At 35.0% G+C, this 21,352-nt stretch overlaps 1 protein-coding gene across 4 annotated transcripts in view; it reads right to left on the bottom strand.

Moving 5' to 3' along the window:
* Positions 1-148: 148 nt before the first annotated feature.
* LOC125657240 (PX domain-containing protein kinase-like protein) overlaps positions 149-21,352 on the bottom strand; it is a 22,543-nt gene continuing 1,339 nt past the window's right edge. Inside the window, exons 2-15 of one of the 4 annotated variants that reach the window (XM_056143152.1) lie at positions 19,977-20,165; positions 17,975-18,071; positions 16,231-16,308; positions 15,795-15,868; positions 14,731-14,805; positions 14,162-14,405; positions 13,762-13,886; positions 12,186-12,303; positions 10,251-10,329; positions 8,895-9,021; positions 8,478-8,561; positions 5,508-5,598; positions 4,493-4,530; positions 2,273-2,514 (exon numbers count right to left, since the gene is read on the bottom strand). In XM_056143152.1, the coding sequence (XP_055999127.1) occupies positions 4,496-4,530; positions 5,508-5,598; positions 8,478-8,561; positions 8,895-9,021; positions 10,251-10,329; positions 12,186-12,303; positions 13,762-13,886; positions 14,162-14,405; positions 14,731-14,805; positions 15,795-15,868; positions 16,231-16,308; positions 17,975-18,071; positions 19,977-20,165 (1,416 nt within the window). In that variant the 3' untranslated portion in view covers positions 2,273-2,514; positions 4,493-4,495. The other 3 variants (XM_048887920.2, XM_056143153.1, XM_056143154.1) reach the window with 3 other exon arrangements.

Below are 21,352 nucleotides of genomic sequence, written 5' to 3'. Positions count from 1 at the left end.
ACTGTGTGTATGGTTCACCATTTAAAATATACTGATAACCATTCAGTATAACAACAAAAATATTATATGTTTTGTAGGGCAACATGTGAAATTATTACCCTTTCGCCTCGGTCAACAATGGTCTAGAAAATGAACAGAACGTCTGGCAGACTTTGTAGATATTTATTACACCATACAGTGGAGTGGGTCAAAATGATGTTGCTAAGACAAAATGATGTCGCTAAGACAAAATGAATTTTGAAAATAACATAAATGAGTATTTCAAATTAAAATTTGAAGAAAAAATTCATCATTCATGGATTTTCAATAAATCTGTAATCTCTAGAATGCCACATACATGTGGATGTTCATAATATCATGAAACAATGAATTCAAATTATCCTATATTTATCATAGTGCTGTATTTCAAATTTTTCACTGACAAGTACATTATAATATGTAAATCAAACACATTATATCATAGAACAAAATCAAAAATGTTGTAATGATAAAAATGAACCGATGATTTGTATCCAAAAACATGACAGCAGATGTAAATGTCTACAATAATTTATTAATTAATCGCAGTCTGCGAGTACAACACAACAACAAAAGTTGGCAAAAAGAAATGCAACTTCAGGATGTATCCAACCATTGGGTTCTCACTTAGCTATCCGAGTATATCAGTCTCCAAAGTGTATGTGAATATGGCCAGTTGCAAAAATTTCCACATCATTTGTGGTCAACAAATTCTAGCAATTCGACCTTGACAAGTTAACATGACAATTTGTATCACAGATATATACATTACCAATTATAAACGTATATGTTTAGCTGCAATAATGTAGCCCTATCCGATTTTTTTTATTCTGACGTTTTCGGGATAGGAGTTCTAGCCCCCCCCCCCCCCCCCAAAAAAAAAATTGGAGAGGGCTACATGTACATTATTGCAGCCAGTACAAGTTACGCTTCTGTACAATCCTCTTTCACACCCTAACAGCCATCCCTGGGGATCAATAGATCCATTATATTATGCAACCCCTAAAACTGTTCCATTGGCAGGAGTTATTCTTGTAAATGCCTTTAGAATGTTGTTATGATATCCACTTGATAGATGAAGCATTTATATTTCACTACACACTCTGATTCTAAAACGAGTAAAATTTATCCCATCAACTGTGCTGAAAAAAGAATAAATCAAAGAAGTCTTAGGTAAGTGCATAAAGTTTACATCAATCATGATTCTAATACGATTATTACTGCAACAAAGCAGACGGTGGAATCACTAGTTTGAAATTCGTGGGGGTTAAATAATGTTCGTGGGTAAGCAAAATTTTGCTGGTTCTTGGGAACGTAATTTCATGGGTAAGCGATAAGATGTCACTAGGAGAGATAACTCTACTTGGTTTAAATAAATGTTCGAGGACACGTAAATTCGAGGGCAATAGTGACCCACGAACATTAATCCCCAATGAACAGTGATGATTCCTCAGTATTGGATTTTGGGGAAAAAAAATAAAATTCATACAACCCTTTTCATGAATAATAACATAATGAATCTTTGAATCCTTCCAAGATGAAAAAAAAACCGAGAGTCTCAATCTATTTTTGTTTCCATGGTTTAGAACTATTCATCATTCACAACAGCTTTACAACACAAATTTTTTTTATTTTTGTCGTCCTGCATAATATTGCAAAATTAAAAAAAATATATATATATGTACAATATATATTCTGTAAAAACGAAAAAAACTTCTTTTTACTTATCAAATAAAATTCTAAGATACTTGCACGACACGTGAGTGGAGCATATTTCTATGTAAAAAATGATGTCATTTTCCAATCATTTAATTTGTATTAAGTTTCACGGAGTCAACATTTACTTTCAATTTTGTTCATACTGTGAGTATTATTATTATAATCCATTAGTAAAAATATAACAATATATGCAACATGTTAAAATATTGTATTAAAATCTCTCTCCTAAAGTATGAGTAATATGAAATGAAGTGAATCTCTTACAACTGATCTGGACAATTTCAAAAGCACCTGGTATAATATACTGTTACAATACAAGGAAATTGATAAAATTTAATCCTCAATATGAACATATCTGTACGAACATATTCTGAAGACATGTATATCAACTTGAAAAATACGTGAACAAATTCCAAAGACAAAAACTCATGAATACAGCCCCTTTTCTACAATGAAAAAAATAAATATCTGAATCCTATTGCAAATAACTCCATTTTCAATAACTTTGGTCAATCGCTCATCTTAAATTTTACACTTTTGGTGAACTTCGGTCATTTGTTACAGCTTTCTTTAGTCCCTTCTTAGAAAAGTTGTTTATAGAACCCAAGAGAGCTGATCTTCCATCCTGAGGTGCTGAGAGTGGTGTAGAGGCAGGTTTTCCTGGTGCAGCTGGAGCTGGTGGGGGTGGAGCTGGTGGGGGCGGAGCTCCAGGTGCCACTGGTGGAGGCGGGGCAGCTGGAGCAGGAGGAGGAGGCGGGGCAGCTGGAACACTAGAACCTGAAACATCAAAGACATTATGGTTAAACATGCATAACAAGAATTCTGCATAGATAAGAAACTGTGAGGATTAAAACAATCCTTGTCATGGACATTTTTAAAAAAAAAAAAAAAAACTTTTTAAAAATTACTTTAGGTAATGGGTTATTGTTTATCATCTATTCATTGGAAAATATTTTACTCTTTTGAAAAGGAAGTATATATATGTAATTTCATTATCTGAATGCTCAAACTGAAAGCACAGGTATAGCTTTGAAATTGATAGCCTTCTTCTTGACAACATTCCACTGTTTTTAATAATGATATGCAAATCACAAGCTACAATTCATTCAAAAATTATAGTAAAAAAAAGAAAAGATATTGCATTGCATGATCTCAACTATTCCTAGAACTTCTGAATTATTCTAATATCGTTTTTTAATTTTTTTTTTTTTTGTATTTGCAATGAATTCATTTTGTGTTAATTTGAGCTGAAAACTCCAAATGTGTCTATCATTTGTCTGTCATTTATATACCCAGTCCTTTTCAACTTTTTTTTTTTGCGTGTTTAAAAATTGAACTTTTCAAGACCAAATGAACCAGAACAGTACAGAATAAAGAACCAAGTTTGTTCAAACCATGAGCTCCGGAGTCATGGCAGAGTAACGAGAGGTGTTCTAAGTTCCAGAACAACAAGGGTGGAACCTGATAAATCAGGAAGCATCGAATTAGGTCCGTTCACACTATCAATGAAGAGGACTACACATAATGTCAAATCAATATGCATCCTTAATATGCAACACACTTGCAGTGGTACATGGGAGAATGTGATTGGTCAGGTGAGCGGTCTGTCCCCTGAGCATCTTGTTTTGTAAATTTATTACGTATGAAAGACCTATAAAATCTTGACAGGTCATCAAAACTCAAGAAATTTCTTCTCCATCAGCGTACTTTTTTAAACGGAAATTTAGCATAAGGCCATGCACAAAGCCACGAGGCAGAGCAAAAATATGTATGTGTGCATCCTGCTTTGATTGTAGTAAAGCAGACATCAATTTTAACACAGCACTTAGTCAAAGCAAATGTTTAAAGAATGATTATCATTACAGTGTATATCACGCAGCCCGAACCTTACAACGAGACTAATCATAAAAAATAAACACTAAGTATGGATTTTTTTTTTAAATCAAAAAAATACTAATGGGTTTGTCATGTATTATTTTTTCCCTCTCTACCTAATTGCTAAATTATGGTATGTTACTTACAAGCAGTAAAGAGTCCAGAGAAAATTATAGATATAGCACTACAAATCTTAATATTGTTAAATATTAGACATATAACACTACATATTTTACAGCACTGTTCTAGATCACAGCCAGAAAAAAGTACATGTGTATATTATTACAGTTTCCAATAAGGCCAAAGGAAAGTAATTTCATGTTTATTTTCAAAAGTTATCAATTTTTTATGTTTGAAATTCAGAATACTATTTATAAATGTTACAAAGATTGATAGAAAATAAATTTGATATCATGGTGATCATAAAATTCAAAATAATACTGAATAAACACATTCAAATTTAGTGTCCCAATGTGTTTTAAAATGATCAGGAAATTTGATATAATATCAAATAAATGCATATAAATTATTCACTGTACCAATGTATTTCAAATAGATCAGGAAATTTAAAATACTGAAAAACACATATAAATTTAGAAAATTTAGTGTCCCAATGTGTTTCAAATACATCCGGAAATCCAATATAATGAATAAGCGTGTATCAATTTAGAAAATTTAGTGTCCCAATGTGTTTCAAATACATCCGGAAATCCAAAATAATGTATAAACGTGTATCAATTTAGAAAATTTAGTGTCCCGATGTGTTTCAGATAGAGAGAACTTTCATTTGGCCTTACACATGTTACAAGTAGAAGTTAGTCTCCTCAACCAAAGCTAGTATACAAACACTACGCAGTGACAACACACATGCAAAATGTACCTATTATTCGGGGACTTTGGGCTCTTGTGATAATATTTCTGGAATTCAAACCACAATTTATCTGTACTGAATATTTTCTTTCCATTACAGTTTTTCTGTGTAGTCATACTAACAGTTTTAAATTGAGATATTGTCCAATTTTTCTGTCTGAAAATGATACATGCAGGAGAGTATGTGATGGGCTCGAAAAATGAGAGACTCAAACACAAAGTGTGAGATATCGTATGTAAGAATTAATGTAAATTATTAAAAAATCATGAATATCGTCCAGTAACTTTGTCAAAGCAGAAACTGGTGGACAAAGGTGAATTTTTACTTTTAAGAGATGTTTTTGATTGTAGACACAGGAAATAGAAACTTTACATTACAAGGACAAATCACCATTGCTGCCTCATTTCAAAATCAAAATACCATATTTATAAAAAAAAAAAAAAAAAAAAAAAAAAAATTAAAAATGAAAAAAAAAAATTCTTGTTCATCTCAGATCAGGGAACATAAACAGATGTACATAAAGCTGTCAAAGTGGCTTATCTACAGCAAGATGTTTACTTTAGATTTGCTTTCGCACTGTGTCAAGACTTTGTGAAGGAAAATGGTCTGACAATACTGCGGTATTGGTACATTTGTGTGCAATTTACTCTGTATGAAAAACAGACAGATCTCTATGTACGGTGAAAGGCATATAGACCCACACAGCATAATTAGAAATCACCCCACAATCAACATTCTGTTACCCGGAAGCAAAAGTCTATTATATTACGCATATCACACTACTAAATAAAACAAGTTTTAATTAAAACCATCATCTATCAAACGAGCACAGGAACCTGCAAGAATTTCTGAAGCTTGAGTAAGTCATTTATTTTTAATTACATAAATATTAATGATACTACAAATACACTATTTTTACTGAAAAATTATTGCAGAGAGTAAACATGTAACAGAAGCATTAACATACACAATATTTTGAATCCAAATCTATTTTTTTGTATCTAACTGTACAAATCAGACACACCTTTGGGTTGCTGGGTAGATGTTTCACTGGGCTTAGATGATGTAGGGGCTGAAGGTTCGCCGGAAGTTTCTCCATTTTCCTGCATTGCTTTCTGAAAGGTAATTAGTTTTATCAATTAGATTCACTGGTATTAAACTGATCGTTACTATCATCCCAAGATGGCGGAAGGAAATTCCGGAAAGACCACGGTTACTTATTATATCTATTTGTATTGTTTATTTGCAAATGGTATGTAGGTAAGAAATATCATACACTAGCAACAATTACGATCAGGTGTTATTTTATCTTTTATACGGCTCATATGAACAGAAAATTCGTCGTTGAAAAAACAGCGAGGATGATAGTAACGAAAGTTTTACGTTACTATCATCATTCATTTCCGTTACTATAATCCTCGCTGTTTTTTCAACGACGAATTTTCTGTTCATATGAGCCGTATAAAAGATAAAATAATACCTGATCGTAATTGTTGCTAGTGTATGATATTTCTTACTTATATCATTCACAAATAAACAGTACAAATAGATATAATACGTAAACGTGGTCTTTCCGGAATTTCCTTCCGCCATCTTGGGATGATAGTAGCGATCGTTACTATCATGAGTTTAATACCAGTGAGCTTGGGACACCATGAGTATAAATCCTGAACCGTCTATCGTGGGCCTGCTCTGGCAACAGTCAAGTGATGATGAAAACTGAATAAAAACTACATGAGGACACTTGCATCTTATTGAATTTAGAAAAAACAAAGAAAAAACAAAGAGGTCCATAGACTACAATGCTCACCTCAGTCCATCGGGTTCATACAGATATTAAGTTAAGACGTTGGGGATAATTATAACGAGTGAAAAATTTTAACGACACTTGCTACAAACAAACTCTTTTCAAAAATGATGAAAATGAAAACCAAATTTATGTCTTTAATATAAGTAAAATAAATACAATTTACCAAATGGAATGGAATTTATTCCCTTTAATTCCAAAACAGTGAGGAATTTGAGTTATTTAGGATTTTAATTTACAACTTTGATCTCCCTATGTGACTATAACTAAAGTTAAAAGTTTCAGCAAGACTAAAGAACGGAATCAAAGACAGACATCAGGCCCAAACAACACATCTCCTAATCTTTAAAGGGACTGATTCACGATTTCCCCCCCAAATTTTGTTTTTCACTTTAAATGATCAAAATCTATACAGATTTCACAAAAAAATAAGGTTATTCATCATGACAGAAGCTCATTATAGAGAGTTTATTATTTGTTTTGAAAACAAAGATTTGGGGGTGTTATTGTTTACGAAGTTTTCAATATAAATGGATATTGATCTAAGTATATTATATATAATAGCACATCTCAAGTATGATTTAGGTAAAATGTCTCATTTAAAAGTTAAAATTTGTGATTGTGCAAATTAAAGATTTTTTAAATTACAAAATTAACATTTCACTGGTCTGTTTGTTTACATAAAAAGACTCGAGTCTTTGTTTACATAACACAGAATCAAAGCTAGAATATTGCTCTTATCCTTGCATTCAGACGGTCCAAATTTTGGTTGTCAACATTAAATGAGTTATATTTTTAAATTTTAACATAAAAATTTTTCAAAAAATCATTTCGAAAATCGTGCACCAGTCCCTTTAATCCAGGCAGCATAAAACGAGCAGATTCTGATTGCATAGAACTAGGTATGGTGGCATCTTTGCATTAAGTGATGGTGTAAATGAGTGTACAGTAAGTGTGTGTGTCTTTTCTTTCTTTGCTGTTTTTAGATCCTTTTTGAAGATCTTTCACTCATATTGAGACGTCACCAGCTATTGGTGAAGTACCACAAATTTTGACCTATGCTTAGTGCTCAGGGTCATAGCAGTGAGGTTTCTAAAATGTGTTAACGCCTGCCTCGACACAAGACTTCCGTTTTTTATGTCATATCCGAATGACAAGTGACCTTCACCTCTAATGGCAGGTGCTTGACAAAGGAACCAGTGCTTGGGATCATGGGTCTGACGAGATGCTGGGATTGAGAATAGAACTTGGGCCTCTTTACCACTACATGTATATGTACTGCCATGACCAATCGTGTATTTATCAACATATCATTTGACTTTGAGACCACACTATATTGTACATGAATCACTTTGTAGTTTTATCAAAACTGTAATTTAAACAAGCCTAATATGTGAGATATAGTTTGGATTTGAAAACATAGCGTGCAGGGACCAAGCAAATGGAATCATTCAATGCTACTCACTGTCAGATCACTAAGATTTGTGTGGCCAATTTTCATGGATTGCCAAGATTTTAATTACGATTGGTATGTACATGTAATTTCATAAATATATGAATTTCTTTTACATTGAAACATTGTATAAAATCAAGATTTTGAATTGACAGGATAAGGGCACTGACAAAATCCGTGAAAATCGAGAGCCTCCACAAATATACATGTACTCATTGATTCCCAAGTACTTAGAACACTTAGACAGCAACACAGCAGCTCACCTTTTCCTACAATAAAACTCATGCTGTAATCGTCAGAAATTTACTTGAGTTTAAAAAATAAGATTTTGATCACATATTTTTTTGGCCTTATACATGTGTATTTTTACAATGTAGAAAACTCTTTATTCTTTTGCCATTTAATTGGAATTTTGTTATGTTCTAAAAATGGGAATAATCATACTTTGTTTTTTCAAGACTATCGATAAACACACACAGCACATTTTTGTGCATACATGTACATATGCACTATTACACTGCACAGTCTGTGCACAAACGTTCAAGAAAATTACACAGCACACGTAGTAAAGAAAGTCTGCCTCAAGTTGAAGTCTTTGTACTGCATCACTGTATCAACGAAAGCCTTACACCATTAGTATTTAGTACATGTATCTCCAACACAGAGGTGATGTTCTGATACGAAACTCTGAACGTTAAATAATATTTAATTCTATCTTTATAAATTTCTCGAACCTTTTTTGATTTCCGTCTTTTCTTTTTCTCCTCTTCTGACATATGGAATTGCTTAGCCTTCGATAGTCGCTTTATCTGGTTAATCTGTTAATGAAATACAGAAACAGTACATAAATACACTGTAAAACACTCTCTTTTTCTCTCTCTTGCTGTCTCAATCTCTCTTCTCTCCCTCTCTCTTTTTGTTTCTCTTTCTGTCTCTCTCTCTCTCTCTTTTTCTGTCTCACTATCTCTTTCTCTCTGACATCATGGTTAAAATCAAAATCAAAGTCTAATAAACTCATTAACACACTTGTACATGTAGTCAATAAGCCTATCTGTGTAATATTTCTTTTCATCTCAATGCAAAACATTGATATAGAATTATCTTACTTATGATTTTATATTCTTTACAGAATGAAATAATAAACGGAATACAATTTTCTGCTCCTCTTTTAGTCTCCTCTCCGTGTTTTCCTTTGCAGTCTTTATGGCCTCTTTTAACTTGCTTGGAATTTTCAGAACCGGTTTGTCTGTTGGAGGTAATGTCACACCAGCAAAGAATCTAGTTTTAAACAGCAAAAAAAAAAAACATTACAAGTTGCTTTAATAGAATATTGCGTACTGCGTCAAATGTTTCTTTCTATCATGCGTAAATTTAAGGGCATTAAAAGTACAGTAAAACACACTTATAGTGAACTACTGGGGACGAACAGTTACAGTAAAACATGCTTATAGTGAAGTACTGGGGACGAACAATTACAGTAAAACACACTTATAATGAACTACTGGAGACGAACAATTACAGTAAAACACGCTTATAGTGAACTACTGGGGACGAACAGTTACAGTAAAACATGCTTATAGTGAAGTACTGGGGACGAACAATTACAGTAAAACACACTTATAGTGAACTACTGGGGACGAACAATTACAGTAAAACACGCTTATAGTGAACTACTGGAGACGAACAATTACAGTAAAACACACTTATAGTGAACTACTGGAGACGAACAATTACAGTAAAACACACTTATAGTGAACTACTGGGGACGAACAGTTTTGGTTCCTTATAAACATAATTTATTATAACCAACTGTAGATTCCTCTATTTTACGCGAGTACTTGATATGGTGAAATGACTTCGAATTCGTCAAATCGCGTGTACATGAATCCGCATCTCGTCTGTTAATCAAGGATCTTTACATGTATTTTAACAACAGAAAAATAAAAGCAAATAATTTTATTTTGTGAGTGATGCCTCTTGTGAAATAAAGCGATGATAAATTCCTCGCATATGTTTAGGAATCTACGGTAGGTTCATATGTTTTAAAATTACATGGAACAAAAATCACTTCACTGTTTGTGAAAAGTCATTATAAACATATTTGCTCTAACTGTAAATGAAATACTTGTACCCGGGGTACACATTTATAAATTTTTCAGTTAGATTAAAATATTGATTGTTCTGTGACTCTATCTTACATACAGATTTACGTCTAATAATAGATTTCTCTTGTGACTCCATCTTACATACACATTTACGTCTAATAATAGATTTCTCTTGTGAACTCCATCTTACATACAGATTTACGTCTAATAATAGATTTCTCTTGTGACTCCATCTTACATACAGATTTACGTCTAATAATAGATTTCTCTTGTGACTCCATCTTACATACAGATTTACGTCTAATAATAGATTTCTCTTGTGACTCCATCTTACATACAGATTTACGTCTAATAATAGATTTCTCTTTAGGTACAAGCTCCTCGTTCTGCTTGCTGACTTACGGATGTGAGAGTAAATCTTCAATGGTAGGTAGGCCACCTTTACAGGCTTCACTGGACAGAATGGACTCCAGGACAGATCCTGATAAAAAATTTACAGTTCAATCAATAAGAAGTTCTGCTCAGCCTGAATAGGATATACAAAAATGTAATCAACTCCAGGACAGATCGTGAAGATTTACATTTATATCAACAAAAGGTTCTCCTAGGGCTAAATAGGATAGAATCAACCCCAGGACAGATCGTGAAGATTTACATTTATATCAACAAAAGGTTCTCCTAGGGCTAAATAGGATAGAATCAACTCCAGGACAGATCGTGTAGAAGATTTACATTTATATCAACAAAAGGTTTTCATCAGCGTGGACAGGCAAAATGGACTCCTAGACAGATCCTGAAGAAGGAGTTACAATTAAATCAACAAAAGGTTCTCCTAGAACTGAATTAACTACAGGACAGATCGTGAAGAAGAATTTACAATCAAATCAACAAATGTTTTTCCCAGTCTGAGTTGACGATCAGGTTATTGTAGCCTTCTAGTTCTTGTCAGGAAAATCATTTGAAGAATGTTCTTATGTGAAGTGTTAAAGCTTTGTATGGACCCACTCTGACCATGAGGTCATGGTGAATGATTCTTTATGATGAGTTTTCCTATCTGCTTCAGTTCCCTTTTAGATTCTAATGGTTGTTGTGTGAATGGATATACGAATCTACACAATAGGACAAGCCATGCTGATGTACAATGTACTAGCTGCAATAAAGTAGCCCTATCTGATTTTGTTTATTCTGACATTTTCTTTTCAGGATACCCCCCCCCCCCCCCCTCAAAATCGGAGAGGGCTACGTTATTGCAGCTAACATTGTACATGTATCATACCCTTCTGTTTTATAAGAAGCGTGTCCCAATGTAACAGTTGAACACCTACTGAGGCCCCACCCTCGTCCTGAGGATCCTAGTGTGAACACCTAGCTACTGAGGCCCCACCCTCGTCCTGAGGATCCTAATGTGAACACCTAGCTACTGAGGCCCCACCCTCATCCTGAGGATCATCATGTGAACACCTAGTTACTGAGGCCCCACCCTCATCCTGAGGATCATCATGTGAACACCTAGTTACTGAGGCCCCACCCTCATCCTGAGGATCATCATGTGAACACCTAGTTACTGAGGCCCCACCCTCATCCTGAGGATCATCATGTGAACACCTAGTTACTGAGGCCCCACCCTCATCCTGAGGATCATCATGTGAACACCTAGTTACTGAGGCCCCACCCTCATCCTGAGGATCATCATGTGAACACCTAGTTACTGAGGCCCCACCCTCATCCTGAGGATCATCATGTGAACACCTAGTTACTGAGGCCCCACCCTCGTCCTGAGGATCATAGTGTGAACAAGCTTATGAATCTACACTACAGAAGGATGCCTGCACTTTAATTTGATACACAGCATCCTCACAGTTCTTGAGAAGATGATTTCTAAACAGTTTTCCTATTTACTCCTAAGTAAAACTCCTAACACCCCTTGTGCCCTGTTTTGTTTAGGTGAGTTGTGGTTTACACAAAGTGCCTGTTTTTTTCTTCAGATGAGTTGTGGTTTACAAGTGAAATCTCAGCTAGAAGTTTAGGACCCATGTACTGATATTCTGTCTACTTGAAGTTCTTGGGGAAAATTTTTTTTCTTACATCTTCCCACGTTTGACAGACCTTTGACATCATGGAGTAGTAGTAACTGCTTCTCTGATTTCATTAAATTTCACATCCCTGATAAATATTCTATAACTTACTGATTTCTGGTGGAGATGACTTACTGATTTCTGGTGGAGATAACTTCCTGGTTTCTGGTGGAGATGACTTACTGATTTCTGGTGGAGATAATCTATAACTTATTGATTTCTGGTGGAGATGACTTACTGATTTCTGGTGGAGATGACTTACTGATTTCTGGTGGAGATGATGGAGGGAATGAATCACAGGAAGCAGTGAGGAGCTGTTTACCATACAACAACTCATACAACAACTGGCCAAAGCAATACACATCTATCAGTTCACAGGTCTGAAAAAAAAGAGTTTAAATGATGTTTACCATACAACAACGCATACAACAACTGGCCAAAGCAATACACATCTATCAGTTCACAGGTCTGAAAAAAAGAGTTTAAATGATGTTTACCATACAACAACTCATACAACAACTGGCCAAAGCAATACACAGCTATCAGTTCACAGGTCTGTAAAAGAAAGAGTTTAAATGATGTTTACCATACAACAACTCATACAACAACTGACCAAAGCAATACACATCTATCAGTTCACAGGTCTGTAAAAGAAAGAGTTTAAATGACCAGGATGTTTCACTGGATGCATGTTGTCATGTCTATTTCTTCAAATAGTCTAATTAAAGAGATAAATATACACAAATTAGCACAATCGACAAGTGTCCACAAGATTGATTGATTGATTGATGTTTTCCGCCACAATCAATAATTTTTCAGTTATTTGGTGGCGCCCAGTTTATATTGGTGGAAGCCTGATACAATGCACCTGGGAAGAGACCACCGACCTTCCGAAAGTAAACTGGGAAACTTTCTCACTTACCGGTGCGAGTGGGATTCAAACCCGCGCCAACCAGAGGTAAGAGGCCGTGTGATTTTGAGCACGATGCTCTTACCACTCGGCCACAGAGGCCCCTTTGTCCACAAGAGAGGTGATTTTTGTGCTTACACAAGCCTGATACAATAAACACGTCCAATTTGTTTTATCTCGTGAGTTGATAGTACACAACTCAGATTCTAGGCTTTGTACAGAACACCTGAAACAGGCAGAGTTTAAAAGTCAGTCTGTACTAACAACTCAGAGTACACTTTGTTAATTCCACAAAACTTCTGAAATCCATTTCTTATCGTTCCAATTTTTTACCTTGCGAAATAAACTTCGGGAGGTTTGAAACCAATTCACTTATGAATGGGCAGTATTCATCTCAGAGCAAGCATCAGAAACATAGAGATGTGAACAGGCAATATCACATTAAGGATGAATTCAAGTTGGATTGAAAATGTACCAGCTATATATTCATACATTTCCAATGCTTTTGCCTTAATTTGCTATCTTTACCAATAGTATTGATTGTCAATTTCTCATAAAATGTCATGCAGCTGTGAACAATCTGTGTATGAATTTATATAAATATAGTACGTCTATTCTAACAGCTAGGAATATTTTGACAGAAATGAAAAGTAAATTAAATGTCAATATAAATAATGAATTTCAAGTTTGAAAGGACATGAGGTCATTCATTGCAAAACCGTAGAATGTATAAACATAAAAAATAAAGTTCAATTTTGAAAATACCCAAGGGCATGAACTACTGACACTCTTCACGCTGGCATACTTTTCATCACGCGGTAATGGATTTCGGGAAGTATGCTGACTTATAGTGTCACAGCTCCTACCCTCGCATATTTTCAGAAACGAAATCTATTTCTTAAATGACACTGTTTTGTGTGAAACTTACATTGATTTTTTTGAACTGTGTGAAGAATGACCTGTAGTAAGATGGCAGTCCGAGTAGCCAGTTCTCGAGATCAAGCAGACGACAATTCCCACCTTCCAGCACCACGTTACCAGCGTGTAAATTACCTAGCAACAGGAAAATTCTTTGAAGACATATTGTATCTATCCTGGTACAAAATATGAGTATGTTTACAAAGCACCATAACAAAAGAATTTAACTATCATATAACAGCTTCTACAGCTCTACTGCCAAACTTCTGATCACATGTTAACAACAATTCATAACTTTAAGAATTTCACTGAAACCAGTAATCACTACAAAATAGGAACAACATTTTTTTCAAAAATGGACCGTTCTAAATTTTAAAGAGGGAATGAAAATTCTATTTTGTGAATCTTACCATAAGGTAACCCTTTTTCATGTAAAAACTTCAACGCCTCTAGAATTTGTTTTCCTACAATCTTCACGGCATTTAAGTCTAACGTTGAGTATGATTTGGGATTTGCGTACTTCTTTAAAAAATGGTTCTTGGGTTTACATTTACAGATTGTGTCTCTCAGAGAGCCCTTCTCCAGAAAGGCTCTTATAGTTAACCCCCCACTCTCTGTTGTCGTGGAGAAAGTCACCGGGCAGATATGTGGATGCTGTAAAAGAGAAGCACTTCCTGTAAATATGTATTATCATGGGCAAATTGATAAGCTACAGAATTATACTTTACTATTTGAAGAACTGTAATTTATAATTTGCGATTCAAATTTGTGCACACACTTAAATTTTACACACACTGTTAGTTTGCTGGATTATTATCAATATTTTTATGGTAATTAAATAATGCAAATTAAACATCAATTATAGGAATGTGGTCATTCAACATGGGAAGTGAATTAAACATGGGAAGTGCGTAAACAAAACCTCAGTCATGAGAACTGAGCATGTGTACAAGATACAGATACTGGTATACATATCAACCTGAATTGTGGGTAATAACTTCATTATGGCAGATAGCTCCTTCTCGGGAATATATTTGTCTGGACCAAAACCGCTCTGTAATTTATACAATAAACCTGTTAGAGTTACAGAGAAATTTGTACCATTCATGTGGCTCTGATAAAAAAGAACAAAATTGTATCGTACAAGTAAATCAGAAATTACATCACAACATACAGTCAATAGAAAGCACACATATTTCACGTGTTCTCATCTTAGTGTATCTGAAATTTAATTAGTGCAATCAGAGCTGTTACGCAATGAATGAGCAATCCTGACCAATCATATGTGATAATGGTTAACCATAGATTTCAAAATCTAGCATGGCTACAAATTAGCACATCAAGCTAAAAAATATTAGTACACTAAATGAAGTGTTGATTTACATGTAACAATATAGTATGGTAAATGTGTGTAACAGGAAGGGAGAAAAAAGAAAGGACCAGACCGGGATTTGAACCCCGACCCCCCAAATCTCCAGTCAGGTGCTCTACAAACTGAACTATCTGGCCACCCGCGATCAAACCCGTCTCTGCCACATTCCTTATTCCCAAAGATCTTCACACCCTGAAGACATCAACCCCTGGTCTTTATCCCCTGCCAGGCATTTTCACCTGCCAGCTAAAGGGGCTGGTGTAAAGTACAAATGTAACAGAAATGTAAGGAGGGAGGAAAATGTAGTAGTAAGGGGTATATGGACTGTAGATATCAGCCTGGGTAGCTCAGTTGGTAGAGCACCTGACTGGTTATTCAGGGGTCCTGGGTTCAAATCCTGGTCCGGTCCGTTCTCTTCCCGTTACGTGTGTATGTCTTGATTAATATTTGGTCTATATGAAAAATTAGCTAATATTTTCCAGGACCCTGTTGAATGAAGGTAAACTAACTTTAACAGTTAATTTGTCATTAACTCTTACATTTATATAGTGATAACTAAATGTTAACTGTCAGTTAAACTTAACTAACTTTTGTGCAACCAGGTCCTGGGTTTGCATGTACCGACTATAAAATAATGGTACAAGTAAATAGATATTTAGACAAAGACAAACCCAAGATAAGACTTGTCGGACTTTGGGCTGGTCTACAGGTTTGACCAAAATGTAGCTCTTCCTTATTCTCCAGCCTACAATTCAGAAATCAATGTCTGATTCATCAGGAATTCAAAACAATCAATTACACACAGTAAATACAGGTTCCAAATGTAAATAAAGAGAGAGAGAGAGAGAGAGAGAGAGAGAGAGAGAGAGAGAGAGAGACAGAGAGAGAGAGAGAGAGAGACACAGAGAGAGAGAGAGAGAGAGAGAGAGAGAGAGAGAGAGAGAGAGAGAGAGAGAGACAGAGAGAGAGAGAGAGACACAGAGAGAGAGAGAGAGACACAGAGAGAGAGAGAGAGACACAGAGAGAGAGAGAGAGAGAAAGAAGGAGAGAGAGAGAGAGAGAGAGAGAATGAGGGAGAGATAGGGAGAGAAAGAGAGAATAAACAACCTATATCCGGCATTGGTTCAACAACATCCCATTTCTTTTCTGATCGGAACACCATGGATACATGTTGCAATGCTAGCTCTGTAAAAACCAGAAATAAACCTTAATGGGGATTCTGGGTAGGCATGTATGATATGATACCTACCGTAGCTCTGTAAATTTCAGAGATATACCTAGATAAGAATTCAAGGTATACATCAGACATAAACCTATATGAGAATTCTGGGTAGACATTAGAGATAAAGAGGTAGTCATTAGAGATAAACCTTAATTAGAGAATTCTGGGTAGACATTGATGATATCTAGCTCTGTAATCATTAGAAATGAACCTTAATTAGAGAAATCTGGGTAGACATGGAGAATTCTGGGTAGTAGAGAATTCTGGGTAGACATGGATGATATCTAACTCTGTAATCATTAGAAATGAACCTTAATTAGAGAAATCTGGGTAGACATGGAGAATTCTGGGTAGTAGAGAATTCTGGGTAGACATAGAGAATTCTGGGTAGACATGGAGAATTCTGGGTAGTAGAGAATTCTGGGTAGACATGGGTGATGTAATAAATCATATAATTAACAAAGACATCTACATCCTGGCCCCTACAGACATAGACACAGAACAAATGAGAACAACTACTGTACACAATTTCTTATAGACACAGAACAAATGAGAACAACTACTGTACACAATTTCTTATAGACACAGAACAAATGAGAACAACTACTGTACACATTTTCTTGCCTATCAATTGATTTGTATCCTATTTCACAGATGAATATACTTGCATTTTGGAAATCGCATCAATGGGTAATGTTTAATCAAATAAAGATTTTGTTTTATACACAATACTTGGATATGCCCATGTTTACATACTCATACTTATATTTGGACCATTTTCTTTTTCAATCACAGTGTGTGTTAAACAAGAGACATGATTGATTTAATAGTAAATCAAACTTTACATGTGGTTTGTGAAAAGGAACTTATAATAAGGAAGATTATCATACCTTTTGGAGAGGATCAAACATTCTGCACTTCAGTGGCGGATCCAGAGGTTGGGGCACAGGCACTTGTTTCTATAAATGACTTATGACCTCTGTATACTAATAATAACATTAGTAAACAGAGGTCATAAGTCATTTACAGAAACAAGTGCCTGTGGGTTGGGTTGGGGGTTGGGGGGGGGGGGGGGGGGGGGGGGTTCTAAGAGTTCTAACCCCCCCCCCCTTTTTGTTAAAAAAATTTTTCTTAAAAAATGTAAAAATAATGCATTTTGAGGGTGGACCCCCACCCCCTTTGAAAGACAAAATTAATGGTAGAACACCTCTCCCTCTTCAAAAATTTCTGGATCCACCCTTGCACTTGTTTTGTGAAAAGCAGTATTACTGAACTGTACTTATGTGGTGTGTTAAAAACAGGATTATGCATTCTGCGTAAGATTTACGAAAAGGGAGATGGCTAATCTAACTTCTGTACATGCTTCACGACGTGGGTGAGGATAAATCTCATTTCAAAATAGATATGAAAATTCATGACACTGATATGGCAGTATATAGAATAAATTTCTAAATCAAAACTGAACACACACATTGATAATCAAATACAATACATGATGCAAATTACAGCAACTCAAATAATAATACATGTAGCTAACTTTGAATATGTGAAATCTACGAGAACTACACCGCGATTTCCACCTGAGATACATGAACCGACAACTAAGTTACATGTTCTATAATACTGCACCTGGTATATTGACAGCATAACTTGTGGCATCGAGAAATTTTTTGAAGTGAAGAGTATTAGATAATAGATGATGATTCATGACTGAGGCAAGGTAGTCCTGAAAGAAAAGTACAAATAGCATGAGAGATTTATCTCACTTAAATCTCTGTACAGTACAAATAGCATGAGAGATTTATCTCACTCAAATCTCTGTACAGTACAAATAGCATGAGAGATTCATCTCACTCAAATCTCTGTACAATACAAATAGCATGAGAGATTTATCTCACTCAAATCTCTGTACAGTACAAATAACATGAGAGATTCATCAAATCTCTCTACAGTAAAGGACTTTGTGTGTTAAGGGCATAATTCGGCTCTCTAAAGTGATCAACATAGTACTATGTTTTGAGGCAGAATTTATTTGATCTTAAGCAGTGTAGGTACAACTTTCTGATGTATTTGCTATTCATAGGGGAAATGCTGATGATCCTAAGATATGACTTCATTTAAACAATAAAATTCATTCTTCGTTGTTTCATCAGGTAATGGAGGTAACTAACGTTGCAGATAAATGCTTAACCCGCATAAAAGTTTTCTGCAATGATTGCTGCCTTCATCACCCAATGAAACAACAAAGAAAGACATTTTAGCATTTATATTTTTAAGTATTATTTAAAAATATAAACTAGAATTAAGATCTAAAATATCATATAGTTGACCCATTTGTTACGTTAAACGGAACAGCCAATACACCCTTTGACCTTGATGACACTCCATATTTGGTCAAATGATTTTGCAGACGGGTGGTTCTAGAAAACTGGATCGAACTAGTTTGCAACAAACATGTATTCATTGATTGATGAAAGCAATGTCAATTTCAAAAGGATTCAGTGAATGTAAATATATGATGACTTTTCTGAGAACTTTTCGTGAAAACATGCACCATTTTGTACATTAAGTTTCCTTTATGTAATCATAGAGCACATTGATCTTAATAGTCATTACATTTAATCATACGTATTTATCAAAAATAATGTAAAATCCAAAAAGCTTATTATCTTTAAAAGAATACTTAAAGCTAAAAGATAATGCCCTCATCATGTTCATGGTACGTGAGGTTTGAATGAAGTACAGAAAATTTTGATACACTGTCATGTGCACTACCTAATACATACCCTAAAACGGGGCCTGAATTAATCATTTTAAGGAAAAATGACAGAAGCTCAACAGCCCGTCATTTCTATAAAGTTTAAATAAAATGAAAACCCTGAAGAAATGCAGATCTTTGGTATATATGTCCCACCACCCTAAAAAACATAAATGTTCTATTTAGAAAAATATGGAGGAGATAAGCATACAAAGCCCATGTGGGGTGGATGGAGAGGGGGGGGGGGGGGGGGGGGATACCCCCAACTGAAATTGTGGGAGAATCAAAAATATACTTTGGATCTTCAGATTAAATTTTATAGGGGCCAGATCACCCTCTTATACATCTATAGGTCTCCATTCTGTAAATTATAAATCTGAAAGTTGAAACTTCCTTTTAGAATGAATTATATGAAACTAAAACATGAATATTGGCATTTCTAGTAACTTAGAAGAAACTGGTTAACCGCCTCACTCTATAACGGGCTGTATCTCTCTCAATCATCCACTCACTGTCTTAATTAAATATGTCTTAATTAAATATCTTAATTAAATCACTCTGTGTAGATCTATCTAATTTACTGTGGATTCATCTAAATTTGTGAGGCCAATTCTTGTTGACTGTAGAGATTTTTTTTTACAGTTTTGTTAGAATGTGTTTCATGGACATACATTCTGTACATTGCAACATATTGTGTATTCTGTTGTGGTTTGACATTCATGGGATTGGGGTACCCATGAAGAAATCACAAAAATTGAGCCAGCATGAAATCTAATAATTCCACAGTAATAAATATTAAAAGAGCCTGTCAGACTTTCATTCTAAATAGATATTCATCAATTTCAGCTTCAGATAAATTGCTTATTTTTAAACCTGTAGCCCCTGCTGTCTTTCTGCAATGAATTCTCTGCCAAAGTTTCCGAACACTTTCTTTGGTGGAAGCTGAAGCTCAATGTTGGAGATTTTTAATTCACCATCCAGGGCCACGAAGTCATTGTACCGCTTGTCCACTGTCCAGCTGTTCTCCGGGATAGGGCCCCTTTGCACTTTGACACAATATTTCTACAAATCATAATAAGAATCTTAAGTTATCTACACTACATGACTGCATGACAATGTATAATAAGAATCTTAAGTTATCTATACTACATGACTGCATGATAATGTATCAAGGACTCAGAAGTCAACATGGTGAATCTGTCTTGCACCATAGTCCCATTCAGATGAAATACAGCACACAATATCATTCCATCAAAGTAACCAGTGCACATTAAGATTTTTAATATATAAGTTATCCTGTAGTTGTCTCCCTTTCTCATACATGTGGTCATACACAAAAGATATCTAACTCTGTATAGATCTACAAGAATTGATCACATGTTTTTTTTTAAATTCACATATTGTTTAAAAGATCTTTAAAAACTGCAAATTCAACCACCTGAAAAGATGCAGTTTGGATCTCTACTTTACAGTCGTAAAAATTTTGACATCTTTAATCATTTCAATGTTTACGACCAGAGAGCTACTGCAGCAGGCAGTTCTAAATGCCTGAAAGGTGCAGGCATGGAGTAGTGAGATTGATTGATTGAATATTGTTTAACGTCCCTCTCAAGAATATTTCTCTCATATGGAGATGTCACCACTGTTTGTGAAGGGCTGCAAAATTTAGGCCTTATGGCCATTGAGCAGTGAGGGATCTTTATTGTGCCACACCTGCTGTGACACGCGACCTCAGTTTTTACGGTCTCATACGAAGGATCGCCCCATTTAGTCACCTCTTATGAGAAGCAAGGTTACTGAGGATTCTATTCTAACTCAGATTCCCACAGGATTTGAGTAGTGAGATGTAAAAAATGGATACATTAATTATCTCCACTCAATACACAAGAGTATTCCTTCAACCTCGTATCTTTAAACAAATAAACAATCTGTGGAACAAGTGCTATTATAAAATATCTAGTTTTGGTTGTTTAATCAAGTACTGTACAAATGTTCAATCTAAATACTTGGTCGAAAACTACAACAGTCACATGACATATGAGGGGGAATAACACATCAAAGAAATCTGATAAGGGATACATACAAAAATATTTTGAAATCAAAAACTTTCAAATTTACTTTATTTAGTAAAAAAAATTGTAGACTTTTCAGTATAAATTACCGTATATACTCGCCTATAAGTCGGATTTTTGGGAGTCAATTTTTGGTCCAAAACTCTATGTCCGACTTATAGGCGCGTCCTAAGAAGA

This window comes from Ostrea edulis, chromosome 7, assembly GCF_947568905.1.
Source record: "Ostrea edulis chromosome 7, xbOstEdul1.1, whole genome shotgun sequence".
In the NCBI taxonomy this organism is placed as follows: Eukaryota; Metazoa; Mollusca; class Bivalvia; order Ostreida; family Ostreidae; genus Ostrea; species Ostrea edulis.
This window is presented reverse-complemented; position numbering and strand designations above follow the sequence as displayed.